We start from the raw sequence: 19,579 nt of genomic DNA on the forward strand, positions 1-19,579 counted from the left end.
AGCACGATTAGAAGCATATTAGGCAATATAATGTAAGGACCTGTTTTTTCAAGATTCAGTTGCAATTGTCTGTAATGTTACAGAGAAGCACGGATTGGATAAAACTGGTCGATTACAGCTTAAACAGTGAATGACACTAGCTCCTCCCAAGATACACTACTGCACCAAGACGTTAGAAACACAGATTTTATAAAAGGGACTCAAATTTACAATTTCCCTTTCTAAAAAGGTGCTTTTCAAGTAACGTATCTTGAAATATTGAACACTTTTCTGTTACATTTTTAATAGTTAAATGTTTAATAGATCCTAGAAAAGAGTGACTGTGCCCAGAGTAAACAAAGAGAAAATGGGTCTAACTTTTTTCAGTCCTAATGAAATACTCATAGTAGTAATTTTAAGATGGAAATTGCTTTCAAACCAACTGTGTTCTTCTAAAGTTCTAACCTTTGCAATGTCTGCATTTGTCAGTGATAAAAAGCAAAACTGAGTTGAAGGGGGAGCTTAGGGCAATGAATGTATTGCTGTTAGTCTTATCTAAAACCCTTTGTAAAAAAGAGATCTGGAAGTACTGAAATGAAAAAAAAGAAGGAAAAAAAAATTGGCAGGTTATAATGGCTGAATCACAAATACCAATTAGGATAGGAAGGAGAATCCAGAAACAGATTGGAAACAGAAGTAGAATGTAACAAAAACGAAATTAGCCTGGAAAAATACAAACTAATAATACAGGGAAAAGTGATCTGAAACACAGATGCGTAATGGGAAGAGAACTCCTTAGAGATAGTGGTTGCCAGCAAGTTAGACATGGGCATTGCAGCACATGAGGCTAGCTGGCTTCATGGAAGATGAAAAACAAAAGTCACCAGAAAGCAACTTGCAATTTATTGGGAAATCAGAGAGAAGCTTAAAACAGCTAATTGGATGCACTTCAATTAATGGAGGAACTGTGATAAACTGTCTATAAATATTTGAAGGATGCAAATAATAAAAGAGAGTGGAGGATTATTTTGGTGGGTACAAGCCTGCAGAACTAGGATCAATGAGTTGACATTAAGAAAAGGATAGTACAGATTGATACCCAATGACAAAGACCACGAGAACAAGAAATAGTCTTCTAAAGGGAGTTACAAGACCTGCATCTGAAAGTGAACCAATGCCATTAAGAAAAAATGAGTCTTGGGAGTAATCTTGTGATTGCAGAGAACAGGGTTAACAGAACTATTATGCCTTTCTGACCATCTCCGTTGACACTATTTAGAGAAGTAGCATAAACTGTAAAAATGCTTAGCAAGGGCTTAGCAAATTTTGACAGTAAAAAGGTGACAAGACATCACCCTTCATGTGTCTGAAATATGTACATTTATTCCCTGTAGTTATCACCACCCTTTTAATTATTCCCCTCCCCACAAATAATAAAACAATTCAGCAAAACTATTGCGCAACTGCCCAAGAGACAACTTTGTGGAATGGAGGCAGCAGCTTGATGACTAATGCAACAGCATTGCACTGAAGTTAGTATTATCACCACCTGGAATTTTCAAAGTAAATTTTATGCTTGTTAAAAGAGAAGGATGTATTTGCATTTTAAGTGGTGGTGGGACACAGCAGCATTTCCAGCTCACTCTGCTTAGAAGCTGTTTGCTTTTTGGCTCCAGGGCAAATACTTGGTAGAGAACCTCCCCTCCACCAAAATGTTAGTCCACTCTTCTTCAGCCTGCTCACTTATTTTCAGATTCCATTAGGAACAGGTCACCTGCTAATTAAACTGCCATTTAAAAGTAAGAACATGCAACTCACAAGCTTTTGGCCATCAAAAATATAGATCAAATGAAGCTGCAGGATTTGATGTTCAATAATGGGTTTGGCTCAACATAAAAGGGAGCTTTGAGGCCACATTTTTAGAGTAAAAGAACTCCAAAAAATATGCCCCCCTGTGCCCCACTTATGCAGAGATGCATCACCATGTATTGGCACTGCAAATGCCTGGAAGATGCAATATTTAGCCCTTTATGTCCCATCACAGAAAGGGTGTGATCCAACTGCCCCCAAAGGCCTTGGGAGCTGGCCAGGGTATTCAGAGTGCCAATTCACTGAGCAGGAACAAAAGTATATTAGGAACATCAAACCCTGACCACAGTGAAAAGTGCAGTCTTCACACATGCCTCCCTTCTCATTCCATCACCACCCAAAATCTATGCCAATACCAGTTTACCATACAGCCTCTTGGTAGCCTTAGACAGCAAGAAAAATATAAAACGGGGATAGAATCAAGCTGTATGAGGGAAAGCTGAAGGAACCAAATACATGTGGTGGGGAGGGGGGATAGCAGAGACGACACATGATGGCAGTTTTCAAATATTTGAAAACTGCCATCAAGAACATGGAGAAAAACTGTTCTCCCTTACCAGGGAGGATGGGGTAGGAGACAATGGGCTTAGAACTACAGCAACACAAATTAAAATCTCAAGAAAATCTTCATAACTGGAAGAGCAGCAGGACAATGGAAGAAGCTGCCTAAGGAAGCTGTAGAACCTCTTTAAAGGTTTTTAAAGAAGAGCCTGGAACAGCATTTGTCTGGCACGGTATAGGGCATAGGCAACATGTAGGGAGAGACACAGAGGGGCACGTGCCCCCCTGAGATTGGCCCTTGCTGGCCAGAAAGTGGGGGTGCTGAGTGAAGCACTGTCTGATGCCTCCCTGAGATTGACACTGGTCCGTGAGCAGCCGATCGCCAACCCTGTAAGTGCAGGCAGCAAAACCGGAAGTGCTGGCGACCACCCCCCCCGGTTGGCAATCAGCTACTGGTGCCCCCTCAGATGGTTTAGGGATAGGACATTTTGCATCTGTATGGAGTGTTGCAACCCCTGCACATCCCGTCCAACACTTTGTATGCTGTGAACCTCCAGGCAAACCAAGAATTTGGATTTAAAAAAAAATTAAGTTATGCAAAAATAAATTATCAAACCAATTCTTAACAATAACCACCAAGCATTTCGTAGGCACAAGGCACACTTTGAATAGCAGAAATTGTCTCTTTCACAACACCATCAAGCCACTAGACTACAATCTGTTTTTCATAAGGAAAATTCCCCCACCAGAGAGCCAACAAGTTGCTTAGCTATAATAGAGATCTGAACACTTGCTTCAAGTCTGATTTACCTAAAATGAGTCTGTTATAATTCTGACTGTGCAGCCAGTAGGAGTTCTCCCCTGCCCTGAATTTAAACAAATCTGATAATTCTGTTGTAAACAGAATTCAAGCCAGGCTTCTTGTAGCACAGCAGTATGATTTTCAGAAGAGCTGAATTACCACAACTCTCCTGGAAAGTTACTGAGAACTTCTCATAGTCATCATCACCTAGAACCTAAACAAAAAAAAGTCATCCCAGCTCAGTGCTCACATTCCAGGCAAACACATTAGGCTCTCCTGGTATTGGGAACAAAACGCAGTTTTGCACACACTTATCTGCCTTGTAGTTCTTCTCTCCAAGAGTTGTGCTTAACCCAGAACAAAGCAATTCAGGAGCCGATGGATTAGAATAAACTATTTAGTTCTGGAGGGGGATAGATGAGCACTTAAATATTTCTTTACACATCACCTGAACCAGTCAGCCAACCAGTTCATTGACTTCTGCAGATCAGACTTTGAGAGTTTTAAATCACAAGCTTCAACATTGTCAGGATCAGGCCCAAAAGTTATATAACAAACATAAACCACAAATGCCAAATAAAAGAAAACTCACATTTTTACACAGTGGATGAAATAGTTAGGAACACTTCCACAAAAGAATAATGCTTTAGTTTGTGTGACACTGAGCTCAAGAAGAATTTATTTATTTATTTTAACTATTGAGCCCATGAAAACCTCTAAACATGAACTTCTTTGGATGTAGGTGGCAAGAGAAGATTTAGTGTTTCAGATCATCAAGCCCAGGGAGAAGGTTAGTTCTCTACAAGCCCAAGTTAATTTTTAGCTAATATTCTAGCTCCAAGCCCATGAGCATGGACTAGAGCAGAGGTAGGCAATATTTTTTGGCTGGAGTGCTGAAAAAACTACCATGTCTACCTTGGAAGGTGCAGGAGTGCTGGCATGCCAGAAAAACAAAACTAGGGCAGGGGGTACATGGCAGGATGCACTATATATTAGTATAGTTAATAACCATAAATGTTGCCCTGCTGCCCTCCCCCAGGCCCTCTTGAGTACAGAGTGTGACCCAGAGTGGAAGCGCACTGAGCAGCCACACAGGTAAGCTGCCTGCTGCTGCAATCTCCGCACTGCCCTGGCCACACTTCCGCTGTGTGCACAGGGGCAGCAGCGCAAGGCTGTGCCCCTTGCTTCTGCCCCTGCCTGCAGGGGAAGTGCGGCCAGGGCAGCAGGGAGCTTGGAGCAGCAGACAGGTTTCGTGCACCTCCCTGCTGTGCCCTGCCACACTGGGTTCCACATGCTGCTCTGCAGAGGTGGCAGGGGAGGGCAGCACAGTGGGGAGCATCATCAGCACCAGCTGCTTCCCGGAGCCAGGGACTGGGGCACAGCTGGGGCCAGGGTGGGGAGGCAGGAGCTGTTTGCAGCCTCCTGGTTGCAGCTGGCCCAGGCTCTGGGGTAGCTGCTGTCAGCCATGGTGCCAGCAGGGCACCTGCTGGGAGCAGCCTGGGTGGCATGCCGAGCAAAACGGCCTCGTGTGCCATGGGTTGCTGACCCCTGGACTAGAGTATATGAAGAGTAACAGGATCCCAAATGGAAAAACCTGCTAAACATGTGCTGGGAAAGATTTTGGAATCTGAACTAAGAGGTCCACATTCCACAGCCCTCTTCCCTCCATCTGCTCTTATCCTGCTTCTCCCCCAACTTCTGCCACTCCCTGCCAAATCACAGGAAATAGAGATTTGACAGATTCTCCCTCAGACCTCAAGAACAGAGATTTTTTTGTTGAATCAGCTTTTAGAGGCTGATTTTCTCTCTTTCTACTTCAAAGGGAGACCTTGTTAAGTATTGTGGAGTTGGCTAGATACAATTAAGTGAGAGGAAGATTACTCATTGAAGCCAAAGACAAGCTCATTTTGCAAGTGTGTAGGTGAGCATTTATTTTGAATGCTGAGATCATGGTTGTGCCTTTGTGTTAAGCTTGTTCATCCCCCTTGTAGTTGAGTCATGCAAAAAATTCCCCATGACAGAAACAGGTCCTAACAGTTGTGTGAATACCAAGACATACCTTGACGTGATAATGGGCATCGAGCAGAATGTTTGCTGGCTTGAGATCCAGATGGAGCAGAGGTGGTGACATGCAGTGCAGGAAGTTCATACCCACAGCCGTCTCATGGATGATTCGGAAGCGCAGTTCCCATGGCAGTGGTTCTGAGGCCAGGAGTTTTTCCAGTGATCCTGTCTCCATATATTCCATAACCAAGCCAACTGGTTCCTTACAGATGCCATAAACAGGAAGGATATAGCGAAATTTTGCCATTTCCATCTTCTTTGCTTCTTCCAGCAGCTCCATCCGCTCCCTAGGCCAAAGAGAATAATGTCATCCAAGGCATGGGTTATTCCTACCCACAAACATAACTTTAACACACGGTAATCCAACTTCTGAGCCACTGGGAACTTCACAGGCCTCCCTGCTGCCCAGCATAGCAGGCACCTCTTGCTGAGCTAGATCCCATGGGCACACCCACATTGTGCCAAGACTTAGGCCACGCTGTGCTGCCTTGATCTTAGGAGTGGGAGCATGAAAGAGAAGCTGAGGGAGAGCCTGAAGACCCCTGTGGGAATAGCACCTAGACCGCAAATTCAGGGCTTTTGCATTAACTCCTTGCTGACTGCATGTGGCCTGTAGGCCACCAGCCTGGGAGCCATGCTATAACAATTAGCCTACAGTACTACGTGATGCATTTCAGAATCTCCACTTGGAGATAAGTAGTTATCCAATCTCTGCAGCTAGCATTAAATTCATTTGTCCATTCTGTTCTTGCTTTAACAAAACAATTTTAAGGCACACAGGTTTACCACTGCTAACTCCCTGGACTACAAAAGCTAACTTTTTGTGATTCACATGATAAAAGTTAATCAGAAGCAAATTTAGACAGATTGCTCCAATTGCCTTGCTACACACAGGTCCCCAAAGTCATCTGGGGAACTGGGACTAATCTGAAAAACCACTCCCATAGAGAAGGAACAGATTCCAGTTATAAATTAAATGGACACATGGTAAGTTCCTTTCCACCATGGACTATGCTCAGTTAGTTCACTGAAATTGACCCAACTCAGGCAGCACTGAAAAACAAAGCAAAACTTACACCACAGCTGAATGCCTATATTGTGTTTCCAGAATAAATGCCAAGTAAGGAGATCAATAAATTATTTACAAGTCACGTGGAAGCCTGATCTGTGAGGTGCTAAGTACTGACCTGTAAGAAATGAAGATTTTCCTCGACTCCCAGATCAAGACACTGATTGCTTACAGTAGGAGAGAACAAGTGTCCTCACTTAACAATTATTTGATTGTTATTTGCTTACTTGGAGTCAACACTAACTTGGAAGGAAAAAGAGTCTCCCATAGCTGCCTACAAGCATAGAAAAACAGTCAGTCATGGGGGAAGGATAATAATTTGATCCAAAAAAAAAGGAGATTAATGAGAGTAAGACAGAATACTATACAGATTTCGCTCATGGGTAAGAACAAATAAGTCTCTGACCAGCAAAACAAAGAGGTAGGAAAGTCAGAGCCACATGCTCCGAGAACTTTATTTTACAAAGACCCTTATAACATCTATAACAAAATTCTACCAGCTCTGCTAACTGCTGTCTTGTTCATCACATCTGTCAGCAAGGTCCAACAGTTTAAAAACCTCAAGGGCCAATGCCAATATGGTGGTTCACTAATTTAAGCACCACTTGAATATAACAATATGCCAATTCACACCATGAAAAGAACTGCCTTAAGTGTATTTGAAGCAGCATTACGAAGAGTGAATCTCATACCTTTTTCAGCTGTTGTTCTGACAGATTAAGGGTCAGATTCTACTCTACTGATTAGACATCTAAGTGTGATTCAGCCCTGCCTGAATCTGTGGAAAACAAAAAACCATTAACTCAAGAAGGAAGTGGGTCCTCCTTCTTCATCACTGGTTTTTGTGACTTAAGAATAAGATGAAAGCGCTTTACAAAAAAACTGTTAAGTGAAGTTCTTTAGTAGCTCTAAATCCTGTTTTGGTTTTACTATGCTGGGGCTGAGCTGAAAGTCCAAGGGGCTAGAATTCTCTGGCTAGTGCTACTGCACAATGACTAATTCAGTGTTGCAGAATTCAAAAGCCAGTTGAATTGAGCAAGATCTCCTACAGCAAGATTTTAAATTCAGCACTCATAGATCTAGCACAGAAAAATGAAAAGCGTATTCTTCCTGGGAGATTAACAACTATATTCTGAAGACAATTTAGTACACCAGAAGGACAGGTCAACCACTCTTACCATGCCCAAGGTATTTATTGCTACATTGTTATAAACCATCATCTAGGCAAAAATAAAAAAAGTGATGTTGACACTGCAGTCTCTCAACAAAGACTGGTGAGTCTAGGATTTGGCTAAATTATCAAAGTATAATTCTTTTTATGCCATTTCCAATACAAATGAGTGCCAGTGATCACAGCCTTAAAAATCCAGATTACATTGATTGTAGAGTACAGGACTCAAAACAGATAATCTCCAACCACAAAATTAGATACGGTCAATGATTCCAATAAATTTTAAATGCCAGCCACCACTCTTCAAACCAGGATTTAGATATTAAAACTTTTCTTTTGATTTAAAACTTAGTTCAAATGCTTTTCCCCCCCGTGTAAAGGGACCGGAAAGAATTCCCTTCAGCCCCAGTGGGAAAGGTAAGTGATTCAACATTAGTCAGTCAAAGCGAAGAATGGAATCAGTAAGAACCCTGATTTAACAATCTAGTGCAGTACTGCTGAGTGAAATGAGTGAATCACATTTACCAGGAAGAAGAAAAACAATTTCATAGCCAAGGAGTCTAGTTCTTGTAAAGACTTATCTGAAGAATTCTCCACCCCCCCATCAAAAGGAGGGGGGAGGAAAAGAAGTGTCTCTTTGTGGGGAAGAGGAAGGAGAAGTCAGTAGGGGAGGAACCTTTTCCCTACTCTCCAGGTTGGCTCCTGTTGCTACTGCCTACAGCAATTTTCCGCTGAAATAATTGCCTTTGTAGACAAGCACCCAGGTTGGTCTTTGGCACGCTAGAAGGGAGTGCCCATGAATAGAAAAACCAACTCCTTACCCCCAAGCCACATGCATAGCCAGCATAATTCACCAGGCTTCATCTGGCTTTGGAGACAGAGGCACAAGATCTGTCTGAATACTACAGGGCAGAGTTAGTAAGAACCCAACAATTATTGAAACATGCACACTAGAGCCATGGTTTGAGCTATGGAGTTCCTTGGTTAACAGAGGAGTCAGGAGGTATACCAAGTTCATAAAGGTCAAAGACACAGGATAGAAAACTAACACTAAGCTACAAGAGACAGAGGGAAGAGGACAGCAGATAGGCCATCTTCAATGACTGAATTAACACACTATGTGAAGGGCTTCTTTCTAGTTAATTGGGACCTTTAACATTCCTTAAAAGTGGTATTTGATCTGCTTAACTGTCTTTTTCTAAGATAGTTGATCTTTCCAATCCAACATGGTCCCATTCTTCCAGTTTCTCTGAGGAGAGAATGGCATCCTCATTCCTTGCTCCTCTCCAGGAGAGTGGCAGAGGCCAACTCCTATCACAACATAGGCCCACACTCAAAAAACCCCTCAAAAGCCAACTGTATGCCATGTACCAGCCAGGTCACAAGACAAAGAAAGATGCTTCAGGGACTGACAGCACATTGTTCTATTTATATACAGAGATCTCTATATACCTTACAAACTATAGGGTCAATCTGATAAAAAGATATGACCTAGAAAACACACAAGCCACTTCCTTCTCACATAGTTCCTGGACCAACACTCCAACCCTACTAAAATGATCATTGCAATTTTGCATCCACTTCTCTTTAGTTCTCTCCTTTCAAGGAGCATTAAAAAAAGTTAGTAATTATTTTGCATGCTGATCTAGAGAGAAATTGGAAAAATTAAACATCCCAACTGGTTAACTCTACACCTGCTACACAGTAGAATAGTTGGAATGCTTTCGTACTAGAGGAGACCCACTTATTTGGGACCCCACCCTCCAAACTTTGCAGCAAGGAATACAAGTTATCTCATCAGAGCAAACCAGTCCTTGGTTGTCCAGTGATTCAACAGCCGAATATTCAGAAGCAACTTTTCTCATATCTGCACTTCACATATTAACCCTTTTCCTGCGTCATGCAAAAACACACAGTGCTGAAATAGGTCTTCTTCCTCTACCTGCTTAAAGGTTTCTATATAGATTTTCAACAAGGGAACACTCTGAAAGGTTTGGACATGTAGAATATGTTGCATTAGTGTCCTCAGGAAGGAGGACAAACAAAATAATGTAGTTGGGTTAGTGCATGTTTGGGGTAAAAAGCATCCCCGTATTTAGGCGAATGCTGTTCAGTATCATGTACAGTGGTAGATGTAAAGGCCTCAAACCTCACAGGTTCAATGCTGTGTTGTAACTGCATCCCCTGGGCTGCCAGGTGAACATTAGTTCTCTGGATGTGTGAATGGAAACTAAAGGGATACCTTCATTCATCTTTAAGAGTCAAATGGCACAATACTTCTTAATTGCCCACATACAGTTTCTCAAAGAAGGGAGCGAATTTTATTTTCCCCAAAAATCACCGCAGCTACATCTTCAAAAACAAGCCTGTTCCGATGGATGACCTTTTCATTTCAGGTATTTGTTATATTTGCATTCATTTCTAGGTATACAAAGACATCTTACCTTTCTCCCTAGGATCTCTCACAAGTCCACAGAGCCAGAATTCTAGCCATAAGTCTAAAAGAACGTGGTTTAATCCACCGTTCCCCCTTCAGGCCATCCTATTCTGCTTCCCTTTGGCCCATATACACTTTTGAAGTTTTTGCTTGGGCTTTCATCAATTCTCTCATCTTTGCAGAAATGGAATAGCATTTGGTTCAGTCCTCCTTTCACTTGGGACTGTCTAACTCAGCAGTAAGAAAACTACCGAAGTACCTCCCCAGAGACAGAAGTTCAAGAGAGACCCATTACAGTCCACTGCTACACAGCCAAGTTTTAGTCTGGTACCAAGCTAGTGAAAAGTATTCTACATTTCTGATGTTAACCTGGAATTTTTAACACCAATTATTGCTAAAATAATCTGAGAAATAGATTGGCTCAATTAAAAGGTTGCTAAACTATGGATTATTCCACTTAATTCAAGATAGCACTCAATCTGTGAATTGAAGAGATAGTGGCTAGGTGCAGACATTCAAAAAGCTGGAGGCAGAATCAGTCTTAGAGTTGTCCTCAAGCAAGGTAGGTTAGATCAGTAGCAAACAAGACACACATTCACCCTTTGGTGGGGGGAGCAAATCTAAGTCTAGGTTCCGCCATTTTTAAATTAGTCTGTGTGCTGAACTTCTGTTCTGTTATGGGTATAGACTTGTTTCTGATCACTTATACCAGTAAAAGAGTAACATTTGTACCTGGCCAGCGTTATATATATATATATATTTTTTTTTACCTCCCTTCACATTTTTAGCAGTGCAACAGCTTCAAAAAGCCAGGGAGGGAGGGGAAAAACAAATATCCCTTTATGGCAGAATTAGCAACCAAACGACTGAAGCATATGGTAAGGTAATAACAGAGGCAACAAACTTAAAATTAATAACAGCCTTTTTCAAAACCCAAGGTGAACAATGTATGGTTATAACTTCTTAAAAAAAAACTGCAATGCAAAAGTTGTTTAAAAATTAAGGCATTGCCTTGCAGCAGCTGAGACAAAGCCTTACAGCAGTGAGAACCTGAAAATGAAACTGAAATGATTTTCTCTGTACAATGACAAAAACAGTATAAATGGCCTTAAAAGACGACTGGATTTTCAAAATCAGCTTTCAATTAAAAAGTCTCAGTGAACATAGTTATTTTTTTACAGCCTTCTTCCAAGTTCACAGTGTTCCTTTCATATTGAAAGGGATAACACTTAAAGGCTTTGAAATCAATGGATAAGATGCTGTTAAACTGGAATAAGGAAAAACTCATGCAAAATTAAGAAATTGCTTCCCCACATCAAACTGGGAGACAATTTAATTTAAATGGTAGATTCTAAAATTCATGATGTATTTGCATATAAAATAAAACTATTTGAATAGTGAATTCTGCCCAGTCTCCTAACTGGGAATGAAGTAGTAACTCAAGTAAACAGAAGTACCAACTCTTTTTTAGAGTTTCTCAACAATTTAAAGAAAGTTAACTCAGATTAAGGTAGAACTCAAATTTAAGGAGCAACAGCTAACCTTGAAGGAGAGGGGGGACCCAACCAACCAAATCAAACACTGAAAGCAAGAGAGGTTTAGAGAGTTGTTTTCACTTCAACTGAAAACCCTTAATTGTTTGACTGGACCCTCATTATGGATTAGGGCAGAAATGTACTCTCTTTGAAGTTTACCCTCTTTAATAGGTTGGAGATTTCGCTCTTCTTTTGAAAGCAAGGTTAATCCAATAAAAGTTACTATCTACAACATTTTGCCCTTTTGTATGTTGTTCATTATTTGTTGACCCAAGATGATTATCATGTGTAGATCATGTTAACCCCATCCTTTGAGCAGTGGATTTTGTAATTCACCTACACTATTTAAAAATATTGGTCTTGCAGACAAGAAAGCCAGCTGTCCCATGCACACTTCAGGCCCATCTACACTACAAACGGCTACTTAATACACTACTTAAGCACATTAGGAAACTACAAGCCACACTCATGGATATCCCCAGCATAATAGTTTTGTGGCATAGGGCAGGCTATTGAAAATGATTATTTTCAATCCTGGGCCCAACCAGTCTCTCCTGTGGCAGGAAGCCTTTTTAGAGAGAGCATTTGCCCTGTTTCTAGGTAAATCACAAAGCCTGTCCCAGAACTGGCAGAATGCCCAGAGATCAATGAAGTCATAAAATGATGAGCCTCACCCAGTATAAGCCCTGCCCACCTCCTGTGCCCTGCCTCAACACAGATCCCAGCTTGCAGAGTCTTCTCTGCTTCCTGGGAAAGGGAAGATCATACTCTACACATTCGTCACTAGAGAAGTGATTCTTACATAGTGGGCCACTACCACTCATAGAACTTGATTATATTGTACATCAGCTGCCTTGTTACAGCCTACCACTGCTGAGAACAATACTTCCCCCATAAATGCCCCAAACCACACTACAACCATGCCATTGACTACTTTGCATGAGGAGGAGGAGAGGCAACACGCACAGAATTTTTTTTAAACAACCTTGACAAAACAAAACAAGGTTCATCCATTTCTCATACACTCTGCCTGTCTTCTCCCGCATAGGAAAGATCCTCCTCTTCTCTTTGTTCAGGGCAAATGGCCCCTGGCAGATGTTACACTTAAGGTGTAATTAACCGGCTAAACCCACCCCCACATCTTAAGTAGTAACAGGGCCACACGTTAATGTAATTAATGGTGTGGTAAAGCAGGGAATATTACATAAATATGTTGTTACACAAAAGCAGATACTTTGTAATAACTCTGTGGCTGGTTCCCATTGTGCCTTAAATTGAAGGCATGGCCAGGCCATGCACTGATTTGGGAAGCTCCTCACCTCAAGAGCCCCCAACTCACCTCATCAGAGCCCCCAACTCCAATACACCCGAGGCCGGGAGCAGCAATCTACTGACTGGCTTGCTACTTCCTCGTGCTGGGGGAGCCCAGGCTCATGATCCCAGACTCCCCCTTGTACGGGCAATATGGTATGATTGGGATCTATCTGATCCTTGATCCCAGAGCTACACCATGCACGTGTAGTATGGCAGGAGGTATGATTGCTGGGATCGTGGATCTGGTCCCATCACACTTTCAACTGAACATCTGACCAGGACCTAAAAGTGAGGTCATTACAGTCAAATCATGTTAAGCAGAATTAAGGCTTAGCAGCAGCTCTCTGACACAGATGTACTTAGCAGTTGGTAGTTACACCAAGACACACAAGAGATGTCCCAGGCACACTGGGAAATAAGGCACCTTGTCATAGGCAGCTATCTATCCCTAAGACAAGGCTTTGTCTTTAAGTACATTTCTATCCTTCCCTTCCATCAACATGATCAGTTCTTACAGGACAGGCAGGACAAGTGTCTCTATCTATCATCCTGGTCCTTCTTCATTTTGTACTTGCCATTCAAAGTGTAAAGTACTTCCGGTTCAGTGCTGCCTTTTCTGATCTAATGGGAGAAATACATAGCCCTGCTGTAGAGCTCCCAATGTCCCTAACTTGCCCCAGTGGCAAAGCAACACAGCTGGCACTTCCTAGAGAAAGCCACCCCAGTGTACTATACACAGGAAAATAACAAGTGGCCAGGTCTTCCCTTAAGTGCGACAAGGGCCACATCTACTTACGGAACATTTAATTGTCAGTATGTGTTCACTGAGCTTAATCACAATCCATCTAAGTTGCTGGGTAACAACATAGGCCTTGACCAACAGAGTCAACAGGTTAAAGCCTAGCTTTGTGTTGTTTAAAATAACAGTGTTAACTTCCAACACTGAGTTGTCATTTTGCTAAATTGTTTAAAACTAGCTCAGAATAGCAGGGCACAAATATAATCCAGTTTGGCCACAGTGATGTTTAAAGCAACGCTTAACCACAGGTATTCCACATAGCTCTTTATCCTAAATAGGGGGAGGCGGCATATCTGTTCTTCCCCCAGAACTAAAAGAAGAATCACGTAGGGTCCTGCTAATTCACCTTTTAGTTCATTCTTAAATTGCATGCTCTACCTGCCAAGTCTCACATAGCAAACAGTTTCCTGATACAGGAGAACAGAAGTCCTTGCTACTCATAAGAGCTCTGCAAAAGCTACTGTACTTGGCCTTAAACTGGAAAGTGACCGTTCTCAAACCTGTATCTGTGTACAGAAGTGCTCTGTGCACATTCTACAGCAACATAGTTTAGAGCACTTTTTTACAGCACTACAAAGTTACGGTGCTCTCAGACAGGGCAGAAGTGCAGTGTTGGGAGGACAGGGGGGGCGCTCTGAGCCTCCCTGCACTTCCCAGACTAGGAGGCAGGGGAACTTTGCAGCCTTCTGGGGCTTCTCCACTGGTCAACAATTTGACCAGCATCTAAAAGTGATTTAAAGCGCCGTAGGTTGCTAAAGTGCGGTGAAATCCAGCACTTCAAATTTAATATCTAATTTCACAAGCCTTAATTAAAAATGCTGTACACATTTAAAGTTCTGTAAAGCTGTGCACTTGTTAAAATCAGGGCATTAAAGTGTTTTAAATGGCAAATAAAGCAACTTCTGTACACACAAGACTCTTCTGAAGTGCTAAGGATCCAGAGCTACCCTTCATTCTCAGGAAAGTCAGCGGTTTCAGGAAGAGTTTAGAAGTGCCATCAATTAGCAATGTCTGTGAACCTTATATCTTACTGTTAAGACCCACAAGTGTGTGGGCACATTTGAAATGCTTTTAAAATAAAGATAAAGGGACAAAGTCCATTCTTTGTGTGATTCCAGTCAGGGGGTGAAAGGAAGTCTCCTGTGGATGCTGAAGTATACAACATATAGGATAGTTCAGAAAACCCCAAAAGAAATGGACATTACCAAATTAGGTCAGCTAATTTCACTCCTCTACTATCTCAGAAATCTCTGTAGTTTTAAGGGGATTTTTAATCCCCCAATACAGAAGAACCTTGCTAATCAGCAATAAGCTGCTCATGTAATCAGGCATTTATGCAAACAAAATTTCAGCTTCCATTTAAAAAAAGTTTCCAGTTCTCATGCCTACAAAGACCTTGACAAATGAGACCCAAGTATAAACTAAGAAATCAAAGATCAGAAGGCAAATAAAGAGAGCTCCAATTTTCTTAGTCTCATAATTTTCAAATCAGGTTTTTTATTATTATTATTTTTAAGGTGTAGGTGATGTCCTGCTGTGATTCTGAAACACACAGGGTTTGCCCTAATGAAACAGCCACTAGCAAGTCCCCTCCAGTGTATCTGTCAACAATAAGGTGGTTTTAGTAATGAGACTTTTCACTTACCAATTCATGCCTCATTGAAATTCAGAAATTACACAATCATTTTCCAAACAGCATTTGCACATACAGCTGCCAACATTTACAAGACAGACTAATAATCAGAGGGCTCACTTTGTGACTTTTTGTAAAGTGGTGAACATCTAACCCTGAAAACACCTTCCTGCCCCCAAAAAATACTGAGATGTTTTCCAGTCTCCAAAAGAATGAACATTAACTCTGTGTTACTCATGCATCCAAATGAAAAAGTGAACTCTCACTCACAAAACCTTCTGTATTTCAGCATCTCTAGTTCAGTTAGTTTGGTGCATCTCTACCCTGCCTTCATACATTTAACAGCCCAAAGAATGCAGAATTTCATCAACAGCCCTTACTCCTTGTAGTTCTTAAGATTTTTGGTAGGATTAAAGAAATGACAAATGACACAAAACCCTTTTCCTAGAAACCAGACAAGGGTATTTTTAGAATCTGTCCATCTTCAACAATCAAAATCTGAATAAATGTAAACTGCTAGCAAAAGCCACCTGAGAGCAAGGCCCCATGCACACATACAGGATTTGATCTTCAGGTCCCTTCAGAGCTGTTGAAAAAGCCCTTCTGCTAAACAAAAGCCCTTCCCCTCTTCCAAGGCAGAGGGTTGTGTGTGTGCATGTGCATACACATACACAACTCAATTCTTCACAAAGACACATAAAGCATGCGTGCGTACATGTGCATAATAGTTACATGTACGCATGTATATGTATATGTGCATGCATACATACATAGTACATATACACACACAGTAGTGCACACCACCACATGTGGATGTTTATACAAATACATGCACATATGTATGTGTCTCCTGTGAACACACACACTTATGTCTCCATCTCCTGTGAATATAAATACCTCGGGGGGGGGGGGGGGGAGGGCAGGATATATATAACACACTGGTTGAGAACTGCTGTAGCTGTGTGTACATACAGGTATAGATACATACATATGTATATGCATGCGAGTATAATTGCATTGTGCATGTATATACATATATATTTATATACATACACACACGCGCCCATGGGTGTCTATGATGTGTATGCGTATGCATCTGTGAAACTGTACTGTGTATGCATGTAGATTGCAGATGAGTAAGAGACCTCAAGAGATCATCTGCTCTACTTGGGGATCAAGCCTGTGACCTTGGTGATATATATGGATATAGATATAGTTATCTATAGATATATACACACACACACACACACAAGACATGTGTATTTATACACACATATACACGCGTGTACATTGCAATAGTGCGTGCATGTACGTACACATAAATAACCCTGCACGTACACACACGGACACCATGATTCCCAACCAGGGTGCCCCGAGGAGACCTTGAGAGAGAGCCTTTCAGGGATGCCATGCAACGCAACGCAACGCAACGCAACACACATACAGGTGTGCGCGCCCCTCTCCCCCCGCCAAGGGGCAGGCGCCCGAGTTGCTCCCAGCCAGCCCCCCGGCCCCGCGCACCTCTCGTCCACGTGCAGGCTAGGCGAGCACTTGATGGCGAGCCAGGTCCTCCAGTGCACGTGGCGCACCTTGTACACTTGGCCGAAGCCGCCCGAGCCGACCTTCTCCCAGGCCGCCAGCTCGCCCGCCTCGAAGGTCTTGAGCAGCCCCATGCCCCACGCCGCGCCGCTCGCCTGCTCCATGGCCGGCGCGCCCGGCCGCCGGCCCTGCCCTGCCCCGTCTGAGCCGCGCCGAGCCCCGCGCCCGGCCCAGGTGACTCAGGTGCGGGCGCGGCCCGGCCAATGGCAGCGCTCCCCCGCTGCGCCGCCTCAGCTGCTGCTCCGCCTCCCGCGCACCTCCCTCAGGCGCTCGGGGCCCGGCGAGGGCCCCCCAGCCCCGGGCTGTGCCAGCTGCCGCCCTCCCCTCGCTGCCCGGAGCAGCGCCCCCTGGCACGAAGCGCGGGCCCGGGCATTCCTGCTGCCCACCTCTGCCACGCACTGTCTGGCAGCTAGTCCTACACCACCCTCTACCAGGCCATCAAAAAATAGTAATAATGATGATAATAACAACAACAACCACCCTATCAGGCCATCGTCTCAACTCAGCCTTGCCTTTTAGCTACAGCTGCTTTTTTCCACCTTAGAAAATCATAGAAAAATCATAGAAAATGAGGGCTGGAAGAGACCTCAGAAGGTCACCTAGTCCAACCTCTTGCTCAAAGCAGGACCATCCCCAAATAGATCATCCCAGCTAAAGCTTTGTCTAACCGGGTCTTAACAACTTCCAAAGATGGAGAGTCCACCACCCCTCTGGGTAACCTGCTCCAGTGCTTTACTGCCCTCTTGGTGAGAAAATTCTTCCCAATATCTAACCGGAACTTCCCTTGCTGCGACTTGTTTTTTTCCAATGGAAAATCCATTGCTCCGTCTCAAATGGCAGCTTCTAAACAAAATCTGATTTGGGGGGGGGGGATTTGTGATGGTCCAGAAAGAAAGCAAGAAGGGAGTGTTTATTTAAGTTTACTTTTTATTTATATTATTTATTTGTATTTTATTCATCTGGACCAACTGGACAGTTATCCCTTTGATGTCAACAGGACTATTCCTTTTTAAAATTTAGCAAGCGGCTCTGCAGCACAGAGGGGCTATAGTAAACAAAGCAGATTTCTTTGCCTACAGTTTACACCTTGAGTTATTCAGCACTTCAAATATGTTAGCACACTTGATTTCACCCTTCCTGCTGCATGGTTTAGTAAAGGCAACGGGTCAAGTTAACTTGTATTTATCGGCAATCTAGAAAAAATGGGTATTTTTTTCTAGCTTTTGGGCATCGACACAATGCTGAAATGTTTGGACTCCAGCTGTTCCAAGGGACAGCTCTCTTTCAGAAAGTTATGGCCAGAAAGGACTACTATCAACTATGATCAGACGTTTACAGAACAACCTCAGCTTTCATTTGAAAGAAATAAGGCAGTCTGTAGCCTGCCTGACTGGTTCTGGAGGAAAGTTGGAAAAATGTGATCTCAAAACAAACCAAAAACAGGAAACATATGAAAACCCCAACATTTTAAAAAAAATTTATTTTTAAAACAATCTCATTATATGAGAGACATGAGTCTATAATTCTTTAAAGTTTAGGATTGCCAGTGTTGAAGCAGCCATGACAGAATTTCACCCAGTAAATGTTGCCTGGCTCAGTTGTTGCAAAGCTTTTTTTCCTGCTACAGGTATTTCTCCAGAAACAGCAACAGGTGAATCAAGGACATGCTTTGATTTGAAAAAAAACCGTTTTCGACTTATGTTTCTTTTAGGTTTAGATTTCTCAGTAACTTATTTTTTAAAAAGTCAAGTTTGATTTGGTCTCAGGTCTGAATGCTTAATGTTTGAAATCTTCAGTTGTCAAATACAGCATAACATAATTCTATTTTTGATACCCATTGTTCATAAGGCCTATCTTCAGTCATTTACCAAAACGAAACTGTTGTACAGGGTATGTTTGCATATGTGTTTTCCATGTCAAATGACCATTTTAAAATTGTGGGTTTGGGTCCATTGTGGCAAAAGGCTGCTAGTCACCCCAGAGCAAAGACTTCAGAACCTATAATTTGATGATTCTCAAAATCTACTGTTTTGTCTGAACTACAATACTAAAAGTCTGTTTTCTGGTGACTATAAAGGGAATTTACATCAGAGCTTTCCTTCAGTAAATAGTAAGTGTGGCTATCTCCATCTACATCAATGAAGACATATCTTTCATCTTGTGCAAAGGATTAAATCCTGCAACCTTTACTCAGTCTGAGTTTGGGATCTGTATCTAAGAGCTAGATCCACAAAAGGACCAAGGAACTGACTATATCACAAGCCGTCTGCCACTAATCCTGTTGGCCCGCAGCTGCCCCCACAGGAAATGCACCGATCACATACACAACTACACAATTTCTTGCAACTCCATGGCAGCTATATGACCTAGGCCCACATCCTAAGACATGATGGGCACTGGCAGAAGTTACATTTGTCAGGCAATCAGCCCCTTGAAAGTGCTCCACAGCTGTGCCTTAACAGAAGTACACAGCTACAGAGCACTTTAAAAGTCCCCACATTTTGCAACAAATTCAAATGAAGGCACTCCAAAGTGTAGTGCCTTCTTTAATTTCTCTCTGGTCTGGCAGCTGAGCTGATGCAGGCCCCCCCCCCATGATGCTGTCTGCACAGTGGGAGGGGGTTAAAAAGGATGGGGGAAGCTCTGGTTGGGCTCTACCCAGCCTGTGCTGCAGTGGGGGTCGGTAAAAGCCCCATGAAAGTGCCCAGTCTTTACAGACATTGCAGAGCCAGGTTGAAGTAATGCACTTCCTCTTCTGGAGCTCAGCATGGGAATGCACTGAGTTAGAAGTAAAGCTCTGTTTTCTG

The 19,579-nt window shown here is 42.6% G+C and overlaps 1 protein-coding gene across 6 annotated transcripts in view; it reads right to left on the reverse strand.

Moving 5' to 3' along the window:
• RIPK4 (receptor interacting serine/threonine kinase 4) overlaps positions 1-19,579 on the reverse strand; it is a 67,885-nt gene that overhangs the window by 18,144 nt on the left and 30,162 nt on the right. For 2 of the 6 annotated variants that reach the window (XR_016443975.1, XM_090061143.1), the window contains exons 1-2: positions 16,695-16,948; positions 5,211-5,502 (exon numbers count right to left, since the gene is read on the reverse strand). Coding sequence is in view for 5 of the 6 variants with exons in the window: in XM_090061143.1 (XP_089917269.1) it covers positions 5,211-5,502; positions 16,695-16,876 (474 nt within the window). In the remaining variant the exon portion in view is untranslated. Of the gene's footprint in view, positions 1-5,210; positions 5,503-6,402; positions 10,619-16,694; positions 16,950-19,579 lie in introns of those variants that run through there. The other 4 variants (XM_090061168.1, XM_090061157.1, XM_090061184.1 and 1 more) reach the window with 3 other exon arrangements.

Source organism: Crocodylus siamensis, chromosome 1 (assembly GCF_052110815.1).
Source record: "Crocodylus siamensis isolate JL-2025a chromosome 1, ASM5211081v1, whole genome shotgun sequence".
Classification (NCBI taxonomy): domain Eukaryota; kingdom Metazoa; phylum Chordata; order Crocodylia; family Crocodylidae; genus Crocodylus; species Crocodylus siamensis.